This window comes from Stigmatopora nigra, chromosome 3 (assembly GCF_051989575.1).
Source record: "Stigmatopora nigra isolate UIUO_SnigA chromosome 3, RoL_Snig_1.1, whole genome shotgun sequence".
NCBI classification, from domain to species: domain Eukaryota; kingdom Metazoa; phylum Chordata; class Actinopteri; order Syngnathiformes; family Syngnathidae; genus Stigmatopora; species Stigmatopora nigra.
The window spans coordinates 10,779,947-10,803,771 of record NC_135510.1 but is presented as its reverse complement, the minus strand read 5'-3'; the positions used below and the strand labels follow the sequence as shown (position 1 = coordinate 10,803,771).

Sequence of the window (23,825 nt, the reverse complement as noted above, 5' to 3'; positions counted from 1 at the left end):
TTTGCGGGTAGTAGTTTGGAGGCAAAGGGTCGAATTCCAAATGAACAACATTTCTACAACATAAATAAGGAGGACACTGCAGCATCTATGCCGTGTCCACATTTAGCAGGGCTTTTTTTCCCCCAAATGGGAAAAAACATGTCCACACCACCTTATTTATGGAAAAATTAACCATATATATCATTTTTATTTTTATTTATTTATTCAATTTTTTACTGGACACCCTTTATTATTATTTTGCCTATTTTTTACCCGCCAGTGTCTGCAAGGCCTCATTCTACAAATAACCACCTCCCTATTTACTTTCACTTGTTTAATTTTAAGACAGACATGAGTACAAGTGGCGAAAAAAACAGACAGACTGACAAAACGGGTGTGTTCTTTTTCTTTATGTGGAATATAAACAGCATGTGAAAGAGTGTATTGAAAATAAGCTAACACTCTTGCAGGCTAATGCAGGCTACAACGTGACAAATAATGAGAACAGAAGTGAGAAATTCAATATGACATAACCGTTAAAATAAGAACAGTAAAGAAACGAGGTTCAGATGAGGTGGCATTTAGGGGGCGACATAGTCGTGTTAAACCTGTGATAATTGGGGGAAAAAGAGAGTCATGTGGTAATAAGATGTGTAGAGAATGGAGGTAGACGATGCATGTGTGAGGAGGAGAAAGAGGTGCATCGATGCTGATAATCCTGGCAATATAATGAGAAGGATGGGAGGGCATACATTTTAAGAATGGAAGGATAGAGAGCAACGATTGAGCTTTGCAGTGAGACAAACCCACTGTGGCAGAGATTCACAGCTTGTGAGATAATGAAAACAGAGGAGGGGGTAATGCATGGGAAAGAGCTTGTTATGAGAAGAAATGAAAAAATATGTCAAACAGAAAGAAACTAATATTTCATAAATGCCATTGGTTTGTTGCTGTCAATAGTTGTGCACATCTTAATTTGGATGCATATTACTTGAGGCTTGCTTGGTATGCTGTGGAATGAGAGGGTGTGGTGATGCAATCTGATTTACAAGCCAAGGACCTACTGGTCAGGTTCTACTCCAGTGCACTTTCTCCCTGCTCGTTGAGAGTTCACAAGCTTGTAGATTGTTTTGACCACCACCATTAATGAGCTGGTCACTTCCTGCTGGATTATGATTACACTTTTTTTTTTCCTTTACAAGGAATCCAGCGATATACATCTGTACTCTGTAAGAGATAAAAGACAGCATAATAAATAGGCCATAGGAAAAAAAAACAAAGCCCATGAGAAATGAATCAAAGGCAACATGATTTAGTGTGGCGTCTTAATGAAGACTGACACAGTGGGACTGTGTGCCTATGTTAGGATTGTGTGCTTCTGTTTGGATTCATGTATCCCAGTTGCAGAATCTGCTACATGCACATCAATTCACGTCGCCGCATGTTGACATATGTACATGTACTTGTAATGAGTGACACATTTTCAAGGAGATGTTTTCATGCATCTAACATTATCAGATACGTTGGAGTAAACATCGGAAAGTACTATTATGGTTACGCTAGGTTTTGTTTTTTTATAATCGTGGCACAGTACCTGATATGAATGTGAATGAATGCTATGAACAAATGTTAAATCTCATCCAGCTAACTCACTAAATGATTAGGGTTTTGGAATTGGCTTAAGACATTTAAAAATATCTGTCATAAGCATTCATTCATGTTCATGACAGGAGTCATTGGATGTCTATCACAGTCATTGCAAGACAATGCATTAAGCATGACTCAGTTTTATTTTTATACATTTGAATGACTATGCAAATGACACGTGTACCGAAAAGGAAAGCGACTTGGTCCACCAGTATTTTAAAATGCATTTAAATGACCTTTGGCTCTACCCGGCTCCTCTACTTTCTTCATCAAAATGCCGCTCCTCACCTTCCTCTCACATACACTGAAAATATACATTTCTCTTAGTTGCACTGACCATATAGTTTCCTGCCACTAAACAGTCAGTTATCAGAGGGGCTTAACTGTGCAGAACATTTATAAGCGTGAAAAACCAGTTGGACTGAACTCACAAAGGTATTTCATTCTGGTTCTCTGGGAATGTTGCTTCAATATGTCATGTAATGTGACGCAAATATCTGTTCGGTCCTTCTCATCCCATCTGTTCAAAGTTGGGATCTGGCAACAGAAAAGACTATGGACAGAAGAGGGAGACAACTGGAGTTGCAATGAAAGCCATGCATAATAAAGGCCAAATGGGAGAGGTGAACTGGAAGACTTCATAGAGCAATATAAAACGAATCTGAACAAACTTTTTTTTAAATCGCTCTGTGTAGATGTATACAGTTCATGCATGTTTTGTTGCTTTTCTTGCTGCCATTCTATATTTAAATATTGTTTGCTTGGTTTGTGCAAAGGGCAACATCTGTTCCACCTGCAAAGTCTTGCTTGAATAGATGATCAGGAAATGAAAGATGAACATGAGCAAAGAAAAATTAAAAATTATACCACACATCATGAAATCTCATTGGTTTTATATTTGTTGTCTTGGCATTTGCATGATTTGGCAATGTTCATTTATACATGTTTACGCCTTTGCAGCAAGAGTTGCAACCTGGGCCTGAACACTGCCTTCCCAGTGAAATTGCATAAATCAGTTGTTGCCAATTGCCTTTGTACTCTACCATCTTTGCCATTTAACCAGCGGGCCGGAATTTCCAGTCAAAAACACATCCGCACTTGCACAACTTTGTATCATACTTTATAACTAACTGCCTACATAGTAACTTCCGATTCCTATTAAATCACACGGGGTTGAAATTATCCCATAGATTTTAATTTGCTTAAAGCTAACGAATAAAACTAAACCGTATGGATCGGCTAACTAATCGCTTCGGCGCCAAAATGTCTCAATATTTTGTTTGTGCTGAATGCCACTCTTTAGTGCTGTTTTTCAGACAGATTCCGCATGTCGATTATTTGAAAGATACATTGTGTTCTGAGCGTAGTCACGGAATCAATTATACCTGTATTTTACAAGGTGATACTGTGTTGGCTGTATCAAGTTATTACCAAGTGAAACTTGAGTACCTAACTTGTTCTTTATCTTTCCTTAACACTTGAATTTATCTTCAATTGTTTGCATGTAAACTATGCAACTAATTTAAAAACATTTGAAGGCGGAAAGCTTGAAACCATCCAAATGTGTTTAAATGTGTGTGTTTTGTCTTTTATCTTCCAGCTGATTCATGTGGTGGTGTGATTCAAGGCCTCAATGGAACGATAGAATCGCCTGGTTTCCCCCACGGCTATCCCAACTACGCCAACTGTACTTGGCTGATAATAACAGGGGAGAGAAACAGAATCCAGCTCACCTTCGTAACGCTCGCACTCGAAGAAGACTTTGATATGGTCTCTGTATATGATGGACAACCTTCGCCTGGGAACTTAAAACTGAGGTCAGTTCTTTTTATTTAATGATGAACATTGTTATTAACACTGTAACTCTAAGTTATTAGATGTCACTTAATGCACAACTATATAATACATGGAGCAAAATTAACACGGGACTTTAATGCTTTGTCCTCATGAACTCGTTGGCTGCTTTTGATGACACAAGACAGTCAATCCATTTTGATTGGGAGAGTCAGACAGAAAATGATCCCTGCCAGCCCTCCCTGTTGGAATTAGACATAGATATGTCAGTAGCATTGAAAGATTCACTTTTATAACAAAGACCCCCAATTTAAAATTTAGTGCTTTTTAGTCCAAGCATATTATGGGAAACATTTACTAATTGGGTCATTATGTATTAAATCAACCAAAATAATTGTTTTTTACCAAAAGTGATGTTGGGGAAAATCTGCAGAAATGATTCTGTTAACTGGAAAAGCTCATACTCAAAATGAATGAATATTTCCATCAGCCAGTTACAACCATGATTTCTGTGAAGTTTTATCAAAATTGGGAATGATCGGGTTACATTGGGTTGAGACAAGTGGTGTAGAAGGATACAATGTTCCTCTCTTTTGAATGACGACACCCTTATCCTTCCAAATATGGTAACATTGGAGAGCTCCACACACCTTTTGTCAAAAATGTTCATTAGCAATCAATCTATAATGGACAAGATTTTAATGTGGTGATTAATGGCAATTACAGAAAGGAAGGTGTAATCTGAAATGTTTCAAGTTTTGAATTTAATTGAATTAAATGGTTTTTTTTGTCATTATACAAGTACAATGATATTTAAAGTATCACCATAAAGTGTAGACATAAGTAGTCATGAAAGGATTTGTATACATTAAATATGAAATATAGTAAAAAAAAAAGTGACTAAAGTGGTTAACTGCATGTGAAGTAGCTATGGTGTTTGAGTGCAAAAATCAAAGTGCAAGATAAGAATTACAGTGCTGAGCCTGAAGTGAAAGTCTGAGAACATTACTTATTGATATGCATCTGGCGGTGTTATGACATTTTATAGTGCATTGACTTTACTTAATTGAGTCTGGATTAGGTCCTCAGTGTAAAACTCGAGTTTCGTATGGTAATGGCGCTTGGGAAGAAACTGTCTGAGTCTTTTTGTTTTGGCTGGTATACTCCTGTAGCGCCTGCCAGAGGGCAGCAAGTTGAAGAGGTGGAAGCCGGGATGTGAATTGCCTTTTGTGATGGTCTTTGCTCTTCTTAGGCACCAGGAGTTTTAGATGATCTTTTGAGCTGTGTTGATCACCCTCTGCAGGTCGGTGTTGAGTAGCTCCTTCCTGAGTACTGAGTAATCAACCCGTACAAATATGTTGCATTGATAGTCAAATTGTGCTGCATTTAACTTTCCGCTACACATAGTATAAACAAGACACACATAGGCCTCAATGTTTTCATCTTTTTCTTGATCATCTCAAGCAGATAAGTAAGCTTTGCTAAATTGGCAGCCTTGTTATTTGGTGATGTGTTGCAATGGAGGAAGGACCGTTATAACATCGTTCAGAGTTGGCTCACTCTGGGGAGCTTATTCATCACAGTTTGTGTGTAGGAGGAATGAGCTGGGAAGGCTCTACTGTAAAGTACTGTTTCAGCTTGGTGTTGCAGTTTTGGATAACAGTGTTATTTTTGGTTAAAACGTTATATCCAACAGCTTTATTATGTCTCTGAGTGAGAAGAATACCTATTTAGTGGTTTGCCGAGAGGAGGACAAAAGGACTGCTGACTTTACTTACAGGGGATCTTCTCTCTCCTGATACTGCAATTAAAATAATGAAATAATAAAAAACACAATCAGAAAAAATATGTTTATTTTTTTTTCTGTGCGTGGAAAGCTGGTAGAGTGGTTTGTATGTCTGCCTCACTGTTCTAAGATCGAGGTTTCGATCCCTGGTGGGATATGACTTCCTTGAGTGGAGTTTGCATGTTCTCCCAGTGCCTCTGCAGGATTTCTCTGGGAACTCTGGCTTCTTCCCTCATCCTCTAAACCTGCATGGCAGGCTGGTTAAATAATTTTCCTTTTTTTCCCCGGCTTCTTGGCCAAACTCGGCTGGGGTAGGCTTCAGCACCCCCGTGACCTTTGTGAGAATGGAAAATGAATGAATGGCTGTGCGTGTTGTCAGCATTGTTGGCACAGCAATTTTGTAATCTTACACGAGGTGAGTTGAACACTGTGCCAACCATCTTCTGTGAAGTCCAGCTTTGTAACTCTTACCTGAAAACAGGAGAGTGAAATGTACCAGTAATTCACTTGTGATTATTATTATTATTTTTTTATTCACTAGAGCTTTTCTATGACTACTCCTGCGAGTTCTTTACTATGTATGTCAGTGCAGCAATTTTGCCTCTTTAACATATGGACAATGAGTGCCTGCCAACGTGACTGGCCGATTGATGGATGAATCAGATATTACCTGTCATTGGGAGCCTGACGCCATTGAAATACAACATGTCAGTCACAGTAAACCAAAGTGGTAGTGAAAACATACTATGGCTAAGTACAGGAATTACATTTGCGGGAACCGCTGCAATTAGTTAACTCTATGATATGAATGCAAAAGAAATAGAACCACAATATAATTTGCTTCACCAGAATATTCAAAGATGCACATGTTAGAATTAACCAAAAGCTTCTGCTTTAGGTGAGAGCTCAATGCAGGATTATAGAGGAATGTGACATTCCGGAATCTAAATAAATGTTTCAAAGAATTAGGCTAGTCCGAAATATTTCTGCTTATTCTTTTCAAGTCAAATTTGTAGTGATTAAAAATCATTTTTTGCCATTATGTTTTAAAAAGTCTCAAAATACTCAAAATAGATGTGGCATGACGCAAAACTGAATAAAAAAACTGCTGTGGTAAATAACCTGGGGCATCTGATGTGATGATTTAAACTTCTGAAATGACTGCACCCCTGTGTGACACAGATTATTTCGTGAAAAAAAAAAATATATATAAATAAAAATATTGGTGTCAAACTACTGTTCACCTGTTGATACCTGTGGTAGTGAAGAAATCTTACAGGTAGGCAGCTGCAAACACCTTGCTGGCTGTGTCATTTCTGTTAATGAACCCTAGAGGGTTTTCTTCGGACCACCACATTATTTTGCAAAACTAACCCACTATATTCCAACATTGTTTCCACTACCTTTGCAAGCACTCAATTGTAGAATACTAGCTGGACGAGTGGTTTAATTGACTGTTCCCAGAGCTCCGGACTTTACTATTGCAACAAATCCCCTCCAAATCAAGTGACTAGGCTGGAAATTGCAAAGTGTCAGGCTCATTCAGATCAGTTCCTCTCTGAGAAGGTGTCGAAACAAGCTTGATGGTGCTGGGAACAGGCTCGCCTTGTTCTTTGTAGTGTGTAATGCACACAGTCCTCGCCATTTCATAGATAACATTGTCTAAATATCTTGCGAGCATTTGTTATCCAAATACAACATTGCTTTTCAGTTTTGGGAAGTCATTGTTCACCAAGTGAAACCAAATTTTAAATTCAGTGTTAATAAAGCACCATGGCTGCAGGAAAGTGTCCCACGCCACACGGCACTATCACATACCTGTCAATCTCGACCAATTGCTCCCGTTATTAATGTTGGAAACTCTCCATATGAAGTGATAAAAATGTACAAGTGCAACACGGCACATATTTCCTCTCATAAGGTACAGTTAAAAGACTAAAATTTTCCCCAACGTGGATGAGGTGCCTAATCAGTATGCACTAAATTCAAGATTCTGTAGATGTCGCTGTAAGACGCTGACAACTTGACTGTCTAGGTATATTGCTTGCTGACACACTGTATTTATATAGTGAAGGGTACATTGCTTGCTGACAGTGAAAAGGTGGACGTGTGAAAGGGGAATGCGTGTGTGCATATATTGCTTAAAGGATGATAATATTAGCAGTCGACGATGAGATTTTTTGTCTGCTAGCAGTGACTGAGACAATCCAGATAAGAGCCAAAATAGGCGAAACGAGATCAGTTTTACAAAAAACGTATATAAAATAATAATACAAAAGTTGTTATATAGCGTACACTATTTGATATCACCATTGAGCTTAACATAGCTAAAAAATCTGCAGATGCCAAAACATTTTGAAATTACTTGATGTACACCCTGGAAGAAATCAATAGCTCTCCTTTTGCTTGTTTTGCTTTTGGAACAAACAAAAAAAAAACAATCTTTATGTAGTCTTGACTCAGCTGGAAATGCTAGGCTGGAAGCAGTTGGAGGGTTAGAACCAGAACCAGAAAAGAATGAGCCGCTAAATTTTGAGTGGACGGGACATTTCTGTTGTTGTTCTTTTTTTTTGTAAAGAGTCCATTCTTCCAAATGCAGGTCTGCTCAGTCTGCGCTCTTGCTTGATGGTTTTGTTTGTAAAATCAGTTGTCTGACCTAAACCCCACAATCTGTCAACATTGACATAAGCCCATCCCTTGTGCCCGCTTGCTCATTTGATGTAAAGCAATTTGAGTTTGAAATGCCTTCTCTTTGTTCTCAAAGAGGAGTCCAGCTTTTTCTGTCACTTGCCGACAGTAATGACAGAGCTAAGACCTTGTGTGGAGAAATTCTGCAATCTCGTGGAAAAGTGAGCTTGCCTGACATCTGAAGTCTCTTCACGATGGCCCCAGCTGTGCATCAGGATCAGTAAATCTCCTCCATCCCACTCATGCTGATGAATGATGGCAACATTGTCAACATCTTTAGTTCTATTTTTGAAGCAGTAAACCCACCTCACTAGACACTACCTGCCCTTTACTTGCTAAAGTGAAGTCGGAACAGTATCTCTTTTACCCCTTGAAAAGCATTGAGTTTTGTATCGAGAAAAGAATAGTTGACTGAAACTTTGATTTACTGAGATGCTGTTTGTGGATAGGCCAAAACATTTTGGAATATGCTGAGGAAGATTTTTAAAAAGTTGCTTTTCAATTGCCACTTTGGGCCTCGTACCCACTGAAATCAAATGCAATTGAGTGAAATCCAGCTGACCGTAGACACTTTTTACTGCCACCATCTCTCATGCTTACCCACTGTGAATTGTTGAAAGGGCAACTTTGAATGGAGACTCGTTTTTCTCAGGTCCTTTTGCAAATGTAGTTTATCGCTGAAAAATTCATGTTAATGGATATTGGTATTGATTAGATTAGTTCCCTTTGTGCTTAGTAATCATGTTGTACTGTTACAGTGGTTTTATAAAGATAATAGTGTCAGATCTGTTATAGTGTTTGAACTAAGTGGTAAATTTGCATTGGCAGTATATTGCTCCAAATAAAAAAAAGTAGAGTTGCTAATGAGCTTTCACTTGTATAGAACTTTTCTACCTCTGAGGTACTCGATAACGTATTTCCTTTATTGGCTCCACTGCATCAGGAACAATTAGTATTTTCAAAACTTTGACATGGAAACAGAAGTCATCATAAATAATTACTGCTTTGATTCCAGCATCTACTGTACAAAATGAACCCATTAAATAACCGTATTCTGTAATTAACATTTAGCACAAATCAAATACTACTTTAACATGTGGTTTTCAATAGTCATGTCATGTTCCGTCCTCGAGTGGGGAGCGAAGTGGAACCCAGAAGTGCAGAAAGTGGACGGGAAGCAGAATGCTGGTTGACAAAATTAAAGGCTTTAATAAGAACTTACAGAAAAAGCCATACAAACTTAGGACTTAGTAAAAAACACCAAAGAAACAAACCTCACAGGGATAGTACATACACAAATTGATGGGGAGATGACATGGCCAAATTAAAGCAAAAATCCCACAACCAGACATACCAGTACACATGGTTTAAACACACACACAAGGGCTGATTATGAATCACTCACACCTAGCCACATAAGGGAAGGGAAGGGAAGCCCAGAGGGACACAAGAGGCGAAAAGCACACAATCACCCGTACAGCACACGCAAGGAAAAACATGCACACATCCATCCAAAACCCCAACAAAATGTGACAAGTTAAGGCCTTTGAAAGTAGAGAAAAAAAGTCTCTCTGCCTGCTGCTACTAAACGTACCAATAATTACCATTAAATCGCCAAGATAATGAAATCCCATTTCTTAATTACCACTTTCATGGGTTAGTATATTAAACTTTAGCCTCTTCACTTAGTAATAGGACATAGATGTCCCTGTTGCCCTCTTTTATTCAGACTTTAAGGAGAGTCTCATTTGAAGAAATTATGACCATGAACAGATACAATTGTGTATGTCTGTTGTGAGTGTGGTGAAATTACTTGACACTTTCTGCAACTCAGATTAATTTCTCTGCTATTGTCTGCACAATTTTGTAATAAGCAAAGTAAAACTTTCACCACCGTCGCTTCTTTCCTTGAAGGTAGTTTAAATCTACACTTTTTTTTGTTACAAATAGGCCAACACTAGATAACCAGGCAATGGAACTAATCCAAGTCTGTGGCAAAGGAAGCGACATGAAGAGGGAATGTGGGGGAAGAAGGATGGTTGGGGATGAAATGTTGAGGTGAGGAGGAGGAGGAGGTGGTGGGCGTAGAAGCATGCTGACAAAGAGACCTGAGGCCTACGAAACACTTCAACACACATGTACACGCACGCACAAACACACACACAACACACACTAAACCTAGTTGAACTAAGTCCCTCTGCGGTTTGTAGTTCTGTCCGTCTGACTGTGTCGTATTGTGGTCTTGATAATTCTCTAAGCTGCTTCAACTTGTCACCCGTTCATCACAAAGTTGAGAGCAGTTTTCACATTATGTAAAGTAAAATTGAACAGGATCAGGAAAAGTATACATGAATGCTGCCACTGAGACAATTGATATACATAAATACATATGAATTCATTTCCAATATATATTTTTTAACACCGTATTTATAATCCAAAATGTGTAACAAGCATTTTTATCATTTTTAGATTTTAAACTATTATTATTGCTGGCATTTGACAAAAACTATCATTTGTGTGTCCCAGGTGGTGCTAGTAAGAAAACTAAAAATCACCCCTTCTCTCTAATTGAGATGTTTATCCTTGAACAAAAGCTTTTATGGATGCACAGCACAATATACTCGCTAGTTAATTTTTCATTTAGCCCCTCCAACATCTTTAAAGTGTGACGTTTACTGAATAAAAGTGACAGTAAGGGTCACTGTAGGCTGTCTTGGAAGTAATTCAGCAGTAGTCATCTGTTGGACTGATGAGAATATTTAGGTCAGCAGGCCTCCTACTGCTCTAAACACCTGTTAATGCTGAGGGAAGGCACTGAGGAGAGATGAAACAAGAGAAAAGAGATTTGGAAAATGAAGGTAACAGGCAGGCGAGACACCATTTGACGCTTAATTTAAAGAAAACTAGGGCTGCACGGCTGCTGAGATTTGCTTAAGTTGTCTCAAGGTTGTCTTGTTGATGCATAGAATCCTCCTTTTGATCCCTCAAATTGCTTATTCTACACTGCACACACAGTTGTACACACAACGCAAACATTCTTTCTGTATAACTTTCAATGCCATTCAGTTTTTCAAAGCCTAATTAGATCATGTCAACCTGAGTTTCTCTCTTCACTGAAACATCGCATTTACACTTGTTAGACCAACAATTTTTTTTAAAGTTAAAACTCAATAGAATTGTTTTCAATTATATTATCAAGCCAGATAAGGGGTAAGACGAAGTAAGAGTCTATAAGTCCTCATGTATATATATATTTTTTTTCCCTAAATTTTACCATGGAAATCAAAATATAATTGATTCATTGCTTGGTATATAGGTGATTGCAGCTTTTTTATTTTTTAAACATTTGCTATCCTTAATTTGTTGCCTAGAATAGTGAGTTTTGCTTATTAAATGCAAAACATTGCTCTAATGTATTGTTTAGTTTCTTTTTAAGATTTAATGAAGTAATGTATCGGAGTAAATCTCACTATTTTCATTTTAGTGAAAGTATTTTTCTTAATTTGAGAAATACTAAACATTAGTACAATGCACTTGAGCACCAGCACTTATTTCTACTAAATTCACACTGAAAACAAATTAATTTAAGGTTAAGTAGGTGTGTGTTTCCAGTGAACAAAAACAAAAGATAGCAGTTAATCCATTTGATGATGATTAAAAGTACGACCATTTTTTTAAAATCCTGCAGTATGTCAGTTCATTTAAGGTGTATTTGGAACACCATTCCAACATGAGCACAATTTAGGCTTGAAGGCTGAAGACAAAACCAATGGAAACATGTTGGAAACTCCACACAAACAAGTTTACAGATAAATTGGTGATGACATTACACACCTACTTTAATTTAACTGTGAAGAGGAGGAGTTTGTAAGTCACAGTCACAACGATAGTACAAGCTAATTCAACCCGCTCATTTAATTCAATCCGTAGGGCATAGCAATTGATTTCTGATTTGCATTTCAAAAACATATACATCATAAAATGTAATGTGCATGGGCATTTAGACACCACGCCCCTGGCACTTTTCTCTGCACTGCTTGACTGCCTGACTAACAGGCTGCCTGAATGGCTGACTGTCATTTTTAGAACATCTGAGCTCAGATTTAGCTTGTCCCCCCTCCCCACCCCTTGGGGTGTTTGCATGGTGTGAATATGAAAGCAAACACACCCTGAAAACACAGATAGAAATGTGTTTGTTAGTTTTTGCTCTATCAAGATGGAACATTTTTCAAAACAGTCAAAAGAAAAAAGACGACTGCTGGAATAAGCACCAACTAATTTTGCCCTATCTTGAATTGATTTGAATGCTTTTACTGTCATTATACAAGTAAAATTAGATTTTAACATTCACCACAAAGTGCACGAATAACAAGAAAAAAACAAACAGACAAATAAATAATCAACTAATCTGTAATAAACAGCTTAGGACGTTGCCTTCTTTCTTATGATCGTACTCACGGACATGTTGTTCATCAAACTAATTCTTTCCTTGTTTTCTCATCCCTGCAAATGGACTGTTTAAATATGCAAATTGTATGAATCTCAAGAACTGGATTGCAGTATAGTGGGTGTATTCAAATGACAATTTTGGTTGTGTAGGCTGCTTGCAATGTGGAAAATTGGAACATTCTATTGTGACTGACTGTGCGAGTAGGTGTTGAGGTGAGTCTTTGGTTGGGTTTCCTGAAATAGTCACATATTTAACTTCAACAAATTGCTGAGCTCTTATGTCATGGCTCTATCGTTGTTGTGTACATGGGAGACCCATGTACAGCAAACTTAAAGTACCAGTTTTTCACTAACTGAAGTTTGTGCATAAAAAGTAAAAACTTTAACCTCTTAGACCACATTTCAGTCCTTTTTATGCTCAAATTAGCATACCATTACCAAGAATTAACGTCAGTTACTGATTATTTGTTCATTTAATTGGCCACCAAACCCAAACCCACTATCCAAGTTGAATACAGTGACAATAAAATAATGAGTAATACTGAAAAATATAGAGAAAATAATGAGAAAATACTGGATACTTGGATATTTTTGGTCGCAAGCAGAATATAAATCCCATATTAATAATAAATAATGAAATTTATAAATACAAATCTGATATACTTGCTGGAAGCCATTTTGTAAAATATCAAGTAAAATGATCAGAGTGATTGTGATGATTTTTTAAAGTGTATGGCAATGCAGCTAAGTTCTGAATGACTATTAACTGCTCTATTAACTGGAAATGTGTCATAATCGATGACTGACTGACAACTGTCAAATCTGATGAATTCCTCAAGGTTATTTCATCACATGAGACTCACTTCGCGTCAATTTTCAGGAAAGCTCTCCAAACTCAACATATCTTATCTCCAAAATTCTAACAGGGGACTACCATTTCAGAGGCAATCGATGCCTATTGTTCTTTTCGATAACGAGTAAACATGTTATGGGTAGGAGTTGTGTTGGCCTAAAACATGCCTGTAAGATTGATGCAGGCTTCTAAAGATATTTACTTTGGAGAGCAAGTAGATATTGGATGTTGGCAGGCTCAGGAGATGGCATCTTGAAACTTATCCTGTCTGGTTGGGCTACTGGCCTTAGCCACGAGGCATCACTCCAGTGTTAAAATAATCACTTCACCAGTACCTCGACTAGACACATCACATCAGAAGAACATGTACTTATCCACAACGCAATATATGTTAGATCTTTATGGCCAATCTTTAGATTGGGAAAGACAATAGAGATGAACTCTCCCGATTTCTCACTCACTCTTCTGGCCCCTTTGTCTATGCCTCTTCATATACTACTTCCATAGGAACAAAGAAATGAATTTAAAATGAACTGCTACTACTCGAAGCCTATAATAGATGGTCTTTGTTGAGATGTCATTTTCATGCTCGTCAGCTCTAAAATTGCATACAATACTGCTCATTTCAAAGCGCCATACAGAGGAAATTGCATTTTATAAAATGCTGGCAAGATTTTGAAGCAACTCTGTTTTTACTGAGACGAGAAAGATAACAGAGGAAAAACCTTTTAAATCTAGCCCTTTGGCTGGCTTAAGGGTGCAGCGCACAACCCTGAAGTCTCAGCCCATTCAACCAGGCCAACAGGACAGCATTGTCGTGTTGCACAAATCGTAGTGTATAATTATTTGGCGGCAGGGAAGAGTTCACAATTCCGAAGGTACAACGTTCTCGTGCCTCAAAATCCACCCTCATCTTCAAACGATCTTGTTTTTTTCCCCATTTTGTTTTAGTGCTATTCTGAAGATGAAACCGACTAGATAAAAAAATAAAGCTGGATAGGACAGAGCTTTTGTGTGTAGTAAATCGTGAGAATTAAAGAAAAAACCCAAAAAACACATTCTTGTTTCAGTCTAGTCATCATGCATTGCCCATCTGCTTCCAAAGTATAATAACAATCTTTCAAAAAGGATTTGGATCCATTTTTGTTTACAACTAAAGTATTCATAATTTGTAACTACATAACCATGTAAATTAGCTAAAAAAATCAGTAGGGAATGAACTGTTACGCAAAAAGAAAGTAATAAGAAACGTTTAGTGAAAAACAAAAGACAAATCATCGTAGTAACTACAAGCTTCCAGCCTATTTGAAATCCCATATGAACCATTGTAATAGTCTAGATAACATTGCAACCATTTAACAAAGTAATGACATTCATAACGGGTACTTGGTATGTGTAGTCTGTCTGGTAGTGCTGCTGCAGCACAAAAAAGGACAAATGACCCCACATCAATCAGATTTTTGGAAGAAAAAAAAACAGATAGCTAAATCGTAATTCGTAAGTATTATACACTTTTTGAAAATGCATCCTGGGCCCCTCCTGAATATTCTCTGCTATGGACATGGCCAATCTCTTCCATTTTTAGGATTTAAAAATACTAATAATGCAACATTGTTGAAAACTATTCCTTTTCACATTCTTAAATCAAACTACTCTCAGTTAAATATAACACTCAAAATTCTGTTAATCCTATCATCGTTCTGGAGACAGAGCATGGTGGGAATTAATTCCACTGCACGTTGCCGCTACTTTGATTTTGTGCATTAAGGTACAATGATTTTTTCCATCCCAGTTGTGTGGGTATGTAATAAAATTAGATGAATAGTGTTTTTGAAGTATTACAGTTGCTTAGACTGAAGTCTTTGCGTGTCCCCTAACAACAGGGGTGGCCAAACCAGTCCTCAAGGGACGCTGTAGGTTTGTTCCAAATGATCCAGCACAAACATTTGACGTATGAGATTTCTGCAGAAAACAAGAAGCACCCTACTGCGATCCACTGATTGCACTTGTAGGACACTATATTGGTGAATGTGTACTCTTTATAGGTTGGAATGAAAACCTGCAGTTTAGTTTTCATACAGTACTTGGATATGCTTGTGTGTTTCCACATACTAAAATGGATAAAGTACACATGTATCGTATGTGTTGATGTGAGTGTGTCAAAGGTGTCCTTGCCTGGTGGTCTTTAGGGTATGCATTTGGCTTTAAAGGCTATTAATGTTCACACATTGTCACTCTCACACTCACATGCAGTACATACTCCCACTCATGTAGAGACATGTAGTTACCGGCATGAAGAGGACACATGTCATGGGTTTCCACACCTGACACATGGGACAGGCTTATAGCAGGCACAGGAAGAGGGTGGAGGACAGAACATGGAGAAGAAAGGGGTTCTCTTGATGCTCATTTTCCCTCTCTAATCCTACCCTTTTCTTCCCATCTCTTCTCTTGCTCTCTCTCACAAGCAAAGAGAATTAATTTGAACGGTTTGTCAAATAATGCCTTTCCCCCCACAGTGGACTGGTGATGCTGTGATTGTATGTGTGTGTGGAAGGGAAGCTTGGCCTACTTTAGTGGAGTTGTTCTTCTGTTGATATTGCCCATAGCACTGCATTAAGTGCGTTTCATTGTGGTCTGACATAATCACACAGACACAAACACACATTTACACATCCAAACTTACTTTTAGAACAATGCAGAGTCAATTTCCATTGCTAGGTAAGCGCTATAGATTGTGATTGGAAAAGGAGACAAAAAAGTATTTCTTGGGTAAAATGTTATAATACGAGCAACTGTTATGTTGGTCGTTTAACACAATTTGAAATTCATGCTATAGTCCAGCAATTTTATTGATGTCATCAATTTTCACTGCAAAGTGACTGTATGAAATTTGCAACTTTTTAAAATGAAAAAAAAAGCTTTTATATCTGTATATAGTATCTAATTACAATGATATTTGAAATATGGCCATACTACAATTACAGCATATAGTTTAATAATAACCTCTATGACAGTGTCAATGTCTAGGATTATCTTGGTCAAAGCCCAAAATCTTATAGATATTTTATATGAATTAATACTGTGCCTATTAATATACCTTCATGAGGGTTATTTTGATTGTATGCACTAGGTTTTCTGAGGCCAAATTTGATCGATTTTTCTTCTGTGTTTAAAAGTTTTCTTTGTTACTTTATGCTGAACACTTGGGACACAATTTCTGTTTACATACCCGGCATTCATCCACATGTTCAGCATCATTGCATGCATATTGACTTTTGCCAAGTGATTATCCAGTTATGCAGGGTTTTGAAATGTAGGCCTTATTAATTTGTACTGAATTAATTAACTAGATCACTTTGGGTCGTGGATACACATTGAAGTGATTCATTTAAATGGAATGAAAAACAGAACATTGCACAGCTGCCCTGCCTCGAACAGATTTGTAGCTCTTTGCTGTTTTTGCCAAGGTTGTGCCTAGAGGACCGCGTAGAAGCATAGTGAGGCAAAAAAGACATTTGCAGTGTGGCTAGGTGAGTCTCACGTGGTTAACGTCGCATCTTTCTTTAATTACAGTGGAGGCTATCCAGTTCGACAGCTGTGTTGGGCTGTGTCCCCGTAGATTGTATTTAATGGTCAAGGTTTGACACAGTTAACAATGTGTTTTGAGTTGGTACACGTACATTTGTATACATAGTACTGTGGAGGGTTATTTTTCTTGTTGCATTTCTTTTCTTCCTCTGGCAGAATAACTAAACAGATCTCATCTCATCTCATTTTCTGAACCGCTTCATCCTCATTAGAGTGGGGGGTGGTGTGGTGGGGAGGGTGCTGGAACCATATCCAGCTGTCCTCGGGCCAGAGTTGGGGGACACCCTGAATCGGTGGCTAGCCGATCGCAGACTAAACAGATTTTTGAAGATAAGTGTTTCTATCTCTACACTTTGAGACTTCGGGGCTTCACAACAAAACTATATTGATCCACACTATGCCCCTCACATAAGATCCACAGGCATAGAAAGAAAACTAATAAGTATATTTGATGTTCCTTTAACAATAGTTTCGTATTCATCCCTCAACATTTTTGAACGTTGTCCTTAACGTAACTTTGCTTTTTCTCTTTCAGAAAAGTAACAATACAATAATTTTCAACTAGAAAAAACATGTTTTGTTAGATGAAATCTGAAATTAGTTTTTAAAAATTTACAAGCTGTCAAAATTATACATTATTTTTGTTAGTCTTTGTGTGAAACACTTGTTAAGCAGGGCTCTTAATTTTAGTGATTACTGTAAATGTTTTGAAGTTTTAGGGAGAGAAATTTTGCCAAGAGTCCTTTCTTTGGCGCATGTCCATTTCTCACATTTCACCACTTTTTAGTGTACTAAACACATTAACAATGGAAAAGAGCCAGTGTTGCCAGCCAGCCTCCATTTTGCTTCAATTCAGTTTATTTTTATGAACTAATATCCTGCAGACCAAGACACAATCAACATCAGAGATCGTTTTTCTAGATTGTTTGCCCACAACAATTCACAAATCCATCCAGAATATGGATGATGTATTGACTTACTCTGTTGTCAAAAAATTTTCAGTTGTAGGGCACAAGACAAAATAAATTCTATACTTCAAACACTAAACTTCCGACAATGAACTTTAATATTGCCTTCTTGTTTTGAGTTAAGAAATATTGAACTAAGTAAAACTATCAAAACCAATGTCCAAATGTATTAATTCCTCTTGAAACAAATTCTTGCTTGATAGGAGCCATATGAAAGATTTGCATTTTAATTATTCATTTGGCAATGGCCTCCAATTATAAAGGTCTAAGCATGAATATATGCACCTGTTCATACATCCAACACCTGTCCTAAAATCTCCCATTCTGCCACTCCTGGTAGAAATTGAATGAGCAAGGCGAGGTGCCACTGCTGGTTGCAATCCAAATTGCATTCCATTCTACATTGATGGACAGTGTAAGATAAATCAAATTGTTAATGATCATCTGATCATTTTGCAGCTCCCTCCTTCTAGTAACAAAAGCTTTGTTTTAGCAAACAATAATATATACACGGAGAGATAAATGTTTACTCATTGCCTCAGACTGCTGTTTGTATATACCAAGCTGGTCTTAAAATATCCTCAAATGAAAAGTATGCTAGCCAAGGATTTATGATACCCAGTACAGAGATTCAAAGTTTGTATATGAATCTCTGCCAGTTTAACGGCTCTCTTCGTCTACAATTTAATCTAGTTCCCTCGTTCAATTTGGTTGTTTTTAAGTGTTTCAATGTTTCTTCAGTGACTGCTGACTGACTTTCCGTTTTTTTTTCATTGTCTCTATTGAAGTCAGTGTCCAATGAACACATTCCATTCATCTTTTCCCTCTGTGCCTTAAAAAATGGGCCACATTTTCAGAATGACATGTTAAAACAAAAAGTTTTACCCCAGAGACATGTATCTACTCTACAAATGTTCTGAGGAAGAAAGCAGCAATTGCTCCATATGACTGGAACAGAAAGGTTATCTTTAGTCATTTCTCATTTGTAGTCTGTTTGTGACTGACGAGAAGCGTTTTTTTTTCCTGTACATAGTGACACTAGTGCAGTCCAACACAGTATATTCTTAATTACTCAAATTTTCATTAAATGTATAGTATTCAAATGTACAGTATCAAAATAGGGGACATTTTCAGCTGTAGTTATTTTGCATGGACAAGCTATTTCTGTTTTTGTGGTTGAAATGCGATATTGAACTGCCTGTTGATATTAGCGATTGACTTATGCAAAATGTCTTGCTTTGTAGTGCAAATAATTAGCACAAACATGTTTATATTTCATCAGAACTTTCTATGTTCTACTCTTCCTCACATCACCATTCTTTTTTTATCACAAAAGACAGTAATTATTGGAAATGGATTACTAGTCATGCCCAATTGATTTTTTGTATTCATGCCAATGATAATGGATTTTACTGCCTTCATTATTATGAAATTTAACTTGAGAAGAGAATATTTGCGTAGCACAATTTTGACTATTTCTCCAACCTCCAGTTAACGGTTTCAGTTAGCATATTCTCATCTCATTTTCGGAACCGCTTTATCCTCACTAAGGCTGCAGTGGGTGCTGGAGTCTATACCAGCTGTCTTCGGGCCAGAGGCGGGGGGGACCCTGAATTGGTGCCCAGCCAATTGCAGGGCACAAGGAGACAAACAACCATTTAGCTCACACTCATACCTAGGGGCAATTTAGAGTGCCCAACCAGCCTACCATGCATGTTCTTGGAATGTGGGAGGAAACCGGAGATCCCAGAGAAAACCCGCACAGGCCCGGGGAGAACATGCAAACTCCACACAGGTGGACCGACCTGTATTTTAATCCGGGTCCCCCACTGTTAGGCCGGTGCGCTAACTATTCATCCGCTGGGCTGCCATTTGGCATATATTTGCCATCTCTTTTTACCCTTTCAAAAGAGCCTTTTTGACACACTAGGCAATTTTCCATTTAGGGTTTCTCCAAATACATGAGGTCATGATCATGCAGAGCGATAAAGGCCGACCAGCTGTTAAAGCGTCATTGATTCCAAAATGGGAAAGTCCATTTGAAAGCCCACTTTCACCCTGTTTCAACCTTTTCAACAGAAACTGACCCGCTGCTTAAACAAGATTTGTTCTTTTACATTCAAATTAAAAAATAAACGGGATCTGTGATAGTAGATTTATAATACACACTGTAATTATGAACTGTCATTGTCTATTGCACTAGGCTGCACTATGAGGAAAAAAATCATTTTTTCTGTTCATAGAATGTTGGCATGTGTTGTCATGAGCTTTCACACAAATGGTCTCTTCCTTCCTACCAGTATAGTTGATGTGTGAAGTGATTTCACACCAAACTATTCCTAGCATGCCTACATGGACCTTTTATCGTATACTTGGAACATTTTCCCCAATCTGCTCCAAAAATTTGGACGAATGCTTTTTTTAGCCGAAAAGTCCCCACACGTAAATGATGAACTCAATTTAAAATAAACATGCCTTTTAAATGTGAAACACCAAAGACAAGAATTGGTAACAAGATTGCCAATATTGAATGATTAACCAAATCGGCAGACAAAATGAGGCTTCAAAATCATAAATGATTGCCTGAGTGTCTATTAAAGGCAGTTTTCTCATGTCTATACTGGCTGCAGTGCTGAGAGCCCATGGTGGCAGAAATATATCCCACCTTTGTTGTCACGGGACTTTCCTGCTTTGTGACAATGAGACATTTTAAAGCAACCATGCCGGTATGAATCCTCTGTCCACAAATAGGCTGTCACGTCAAGCTTTTTCTCCCCCCACTCAACTCTTTCTCTCACCATAACTGTGCTGTGTTCGTTTCTCACTGTCAACAAAAGACACTCTAAATTGGACTCTCTGAGGGGAGATGCATTTTTAGTGTCTGGGTATAGTTTGCTTGCAAACAGCAAGTTGAAATCATGCCGGATATTCACTGATGACAAATGCACTCAGGTTCTTATTTGGAGGGGTGACACATGTTCGACTTTGTATTGCATCACTTTCGCAGTGTTTTTTTATCCACTAAAACTTGAATATTGATAAAGATGTATACACATCTTGACTATTGATTACTAAATGATGTTCAGTCTGCTCATTTTCAACAACCTTCAACTTAGACTGATTCTTTGAAGAGGATTTGTACATTTGTTAAAGCAACAGGGAGAATTAGTTGGTCTTCTAGGCTGGCGGGCAGCACTAAAGAAGCACACCAAGACAGATGGATGCAGCAAGAAAATGTACTCAGGCAAAGTGACTGATTGGTCATCTGACTGTAAAGATAACTCACTAAGCATCTGTCTCATGGTCTGAGCTGGTAGGCTGACCGATGGTATCATCTGTCCTATATTTTAACATATGATCAATGCACTGTCCTGATTAGAAATGAGTGCAGAGTGCGACAAACTAAAGAGGTGAAGCAGAGATAAATGACTCAGTCAAGATGGCCCATCTGTACAGGAGATTACTGCTCATTAACTGAGTGACAATTTTGTGGAGGCTTCATCAGAACTTAGAAGGCAATGAATTTCTCTGATTTCATAGATGTCAAAAAACTGAGGACGTTTTGTTCTATGGCACATTTTAATGTACTATATGTACAGATATGGCATCAATATTGAAATAATAGCTCGTAGAAATCATACTTTTTCTGTTTGTGATATTTTTATATATTAATTTTGCTTACCACTATAAATAACTCGTGTCTAAATGGTAGCGCAGTATTTCTTTTGTTCTCCGAAGGCATGGAACTTTAGCAGTAATTAACCATTAAGTGGAAATAATTCAACCTTACAAAAAAGCTTATAATAATGGGAGGGAAAAGAATACAAAAAGCCTGCTTAATAGGTTAATCACCCTCTACTAAGTTGACAGCTATTTGACATCCTATAATTGTGTTGATTAGTACAATTAAAATCAATGTAGAAACCCACAAAGCAAGTTCCTGTTATTTTTTTCAATACAAATGTTCTGTATTGTGCCTCTAATGTGGCACCCAATGGTGTCATTGTTGCAACTAAAATGACAAAAAAGTAAATATGTATAAAGATTCAACAATTCATTTTATTAACCTAACTCTATTGAACTCTATTTTATCCGTACAACATTGTGAATCTAAAATCCATGCTAAACACAGTCCCTATTATGTATTTCATATAGCAGTATACTTGGGGGGATAGCCGGGGTAAGGGTGGGCCTGTTGAGGTGGGGACGAGCCTCTTCTGTTCAGTCCCCATGTCAATGTTCTCCTTTTCCTCAACTAACCATCTTCTCCATCTACCCCCCCCCCCCCACAAGCACTATTAATTTACTTTTCTGTCCCTTCTGTCCTTGCTTTGAGGCCAAATAATTCTTTTTACAACCATTGTTCTTTCCCATAGACACTCTGTTGCATTTGGATTGATGACTCGGATTGTTCTCATTGTTTCTGTATATACTTCTAGGGGTAATATTTTTCAGCTCTGCCCAGCTCAATGTAAACTGATAGACCTGATAATTTGTTCAGAATTTTGTTGAATTCACATTTCTGTAGTTTATGTAATTAAAAAAAAAAAAATCCCTTTTTATTTTCTGATTAAATGCAATATTTCTTCTGCAAAAGAAGGATGGCTATACTTGCATTGTTCAAAATTTTACACTATAGAATAAGCATATTGTATTTGTGCAGGCCAGTGTTAAAATAAAACATTGCCTTCAAAGACTATTTATATTGTATCGTAATTCTAGACCATAACACACTATTGGCTGTAGTGACCCTTCATAAACTCATAACTTAGGACAGAAATGTAATTGCAATTAGCAGTGAAATGCTATAACCGATTCACTGTTTGAGAGCAACAAACCACAAATCAAATCTGCTTGTAAGGAAGATCAGATGCATTTTAAAATGTTTGTTTAGGTTGCCAGCCTTTTCAGAATATTCTGCCAAAGTCACTTCAAATGGCTCTTTATAATACTACATTTATAATTAGCTGGCTTATTCCCACCTCCTTTAAAATGGTTACGCTCATCATCTTTGAAGGGAAACCAATTTCAATCAATTGTGTCTTCAATGTCAGTCATGAAGTTTGTACTTGAAGGAATAGTTGCAATGATTGCATCTTAGTATTGATCGACCGAAGTAATATTTCATCCGTACACTTGCAGGTGCTGATGCAGTACTTCTTACTAGATATGAATTTTCTTGTAAAAGTGCTGCACATATCAATACCTAGACTTTACAAACTAAAAATTACCTTGATTCATGTAACAATTCAAAATGTTGTATTATTTCCATTGTCCAAGTGTTTCATGGCCCTTCTTATAATTTAATTTTATTTTATAGGCAATCCTTCCCTTGTCTTTAAAGGGTTTGAGCCATTTCCTCCATATTACTATGACTCTTTGACTTATTTCCCTTCATAATAAAACATTTGTCATTGACTGTAGATTAAATTAAACCCTCTTTTTTTTGTTTCTTATCTATGAATTCTCCCTTTTCCCCTCTCCCACAATCTTACATTCTCTATTAATCTTGTGAAGGCTATTAGACATTGTATTATAGGCTAAATCCATCTATTTATATCAGAGTTTGAATTTGTACCGCCATTAATCTGTTCCACTTGGTTTAAATGTAAACTCCATTAATTATTCTTTATTTATTTGCATTTTAGGGATTGTTACAGATTTGATATCTCATTTAAAAATGAAAAAAAGGTTCAAAGCCTAAAGTTTTGTGACCAAATAAAAATGTGACCAAGCATGAATTCCTGAGCTTGGGATTTAACAAAAAAATGGTACCATTTATATAAGCACAAACAGTTCTTGCTGTACTTTTACTTGTTAAAAATTTGGTCCATGAGGAGGCTGAGCTGAAATGAATTTTCAAAAAGGTTCTCTTTGTTTTATAGGTTGTCAGGATTCATGATTCCTTCTCCGATTGTCAGCACTGGATCTATATTGGCACTATGGTTTACCACTGATTTTGCTGTCAGTGCACAGGGCTTCAAAGCCGTTTATGAAGGTAAGGCCATTTTTGAACTGTATGTATGAACAGATTGTTGTATGACCTAGTAATTGATATAACAACTTTAAA

At 37.4% G+C, this 23,825-nt stretch overlaps 1 protein-coding gene across 2 annotated transcripts in view; it reads left to right on the top strand.

Annotated features, from left to right (window-relative positions):
- The window catches only part of LOC144193894 (CUB and sushi domain-containing protein 1-like), a 253,549-nt gene that overhangs the window by 62,908 nt on the left and 166,816 nt on the right, over nucleotides 1-23,825 (top strand). For both annotated transcript variants that reach the window (XM_077712526.1, XM_077712525.1), the window contains exons 2-3: nucleotides 3,227-3,443; nucleotides 23,641-23,753. In XM_077712526.1, coding sequence (XP_077568652.1) covers nucleotides 3,227-3,443; nucleotides 23,641-23,753 — 330 coding nt within the window. The remainder of the gene's footprint in view (nucleotides 1-3,226; nucleotides 3,444-23,640; nucleotides 23,754-23,825) is intronic.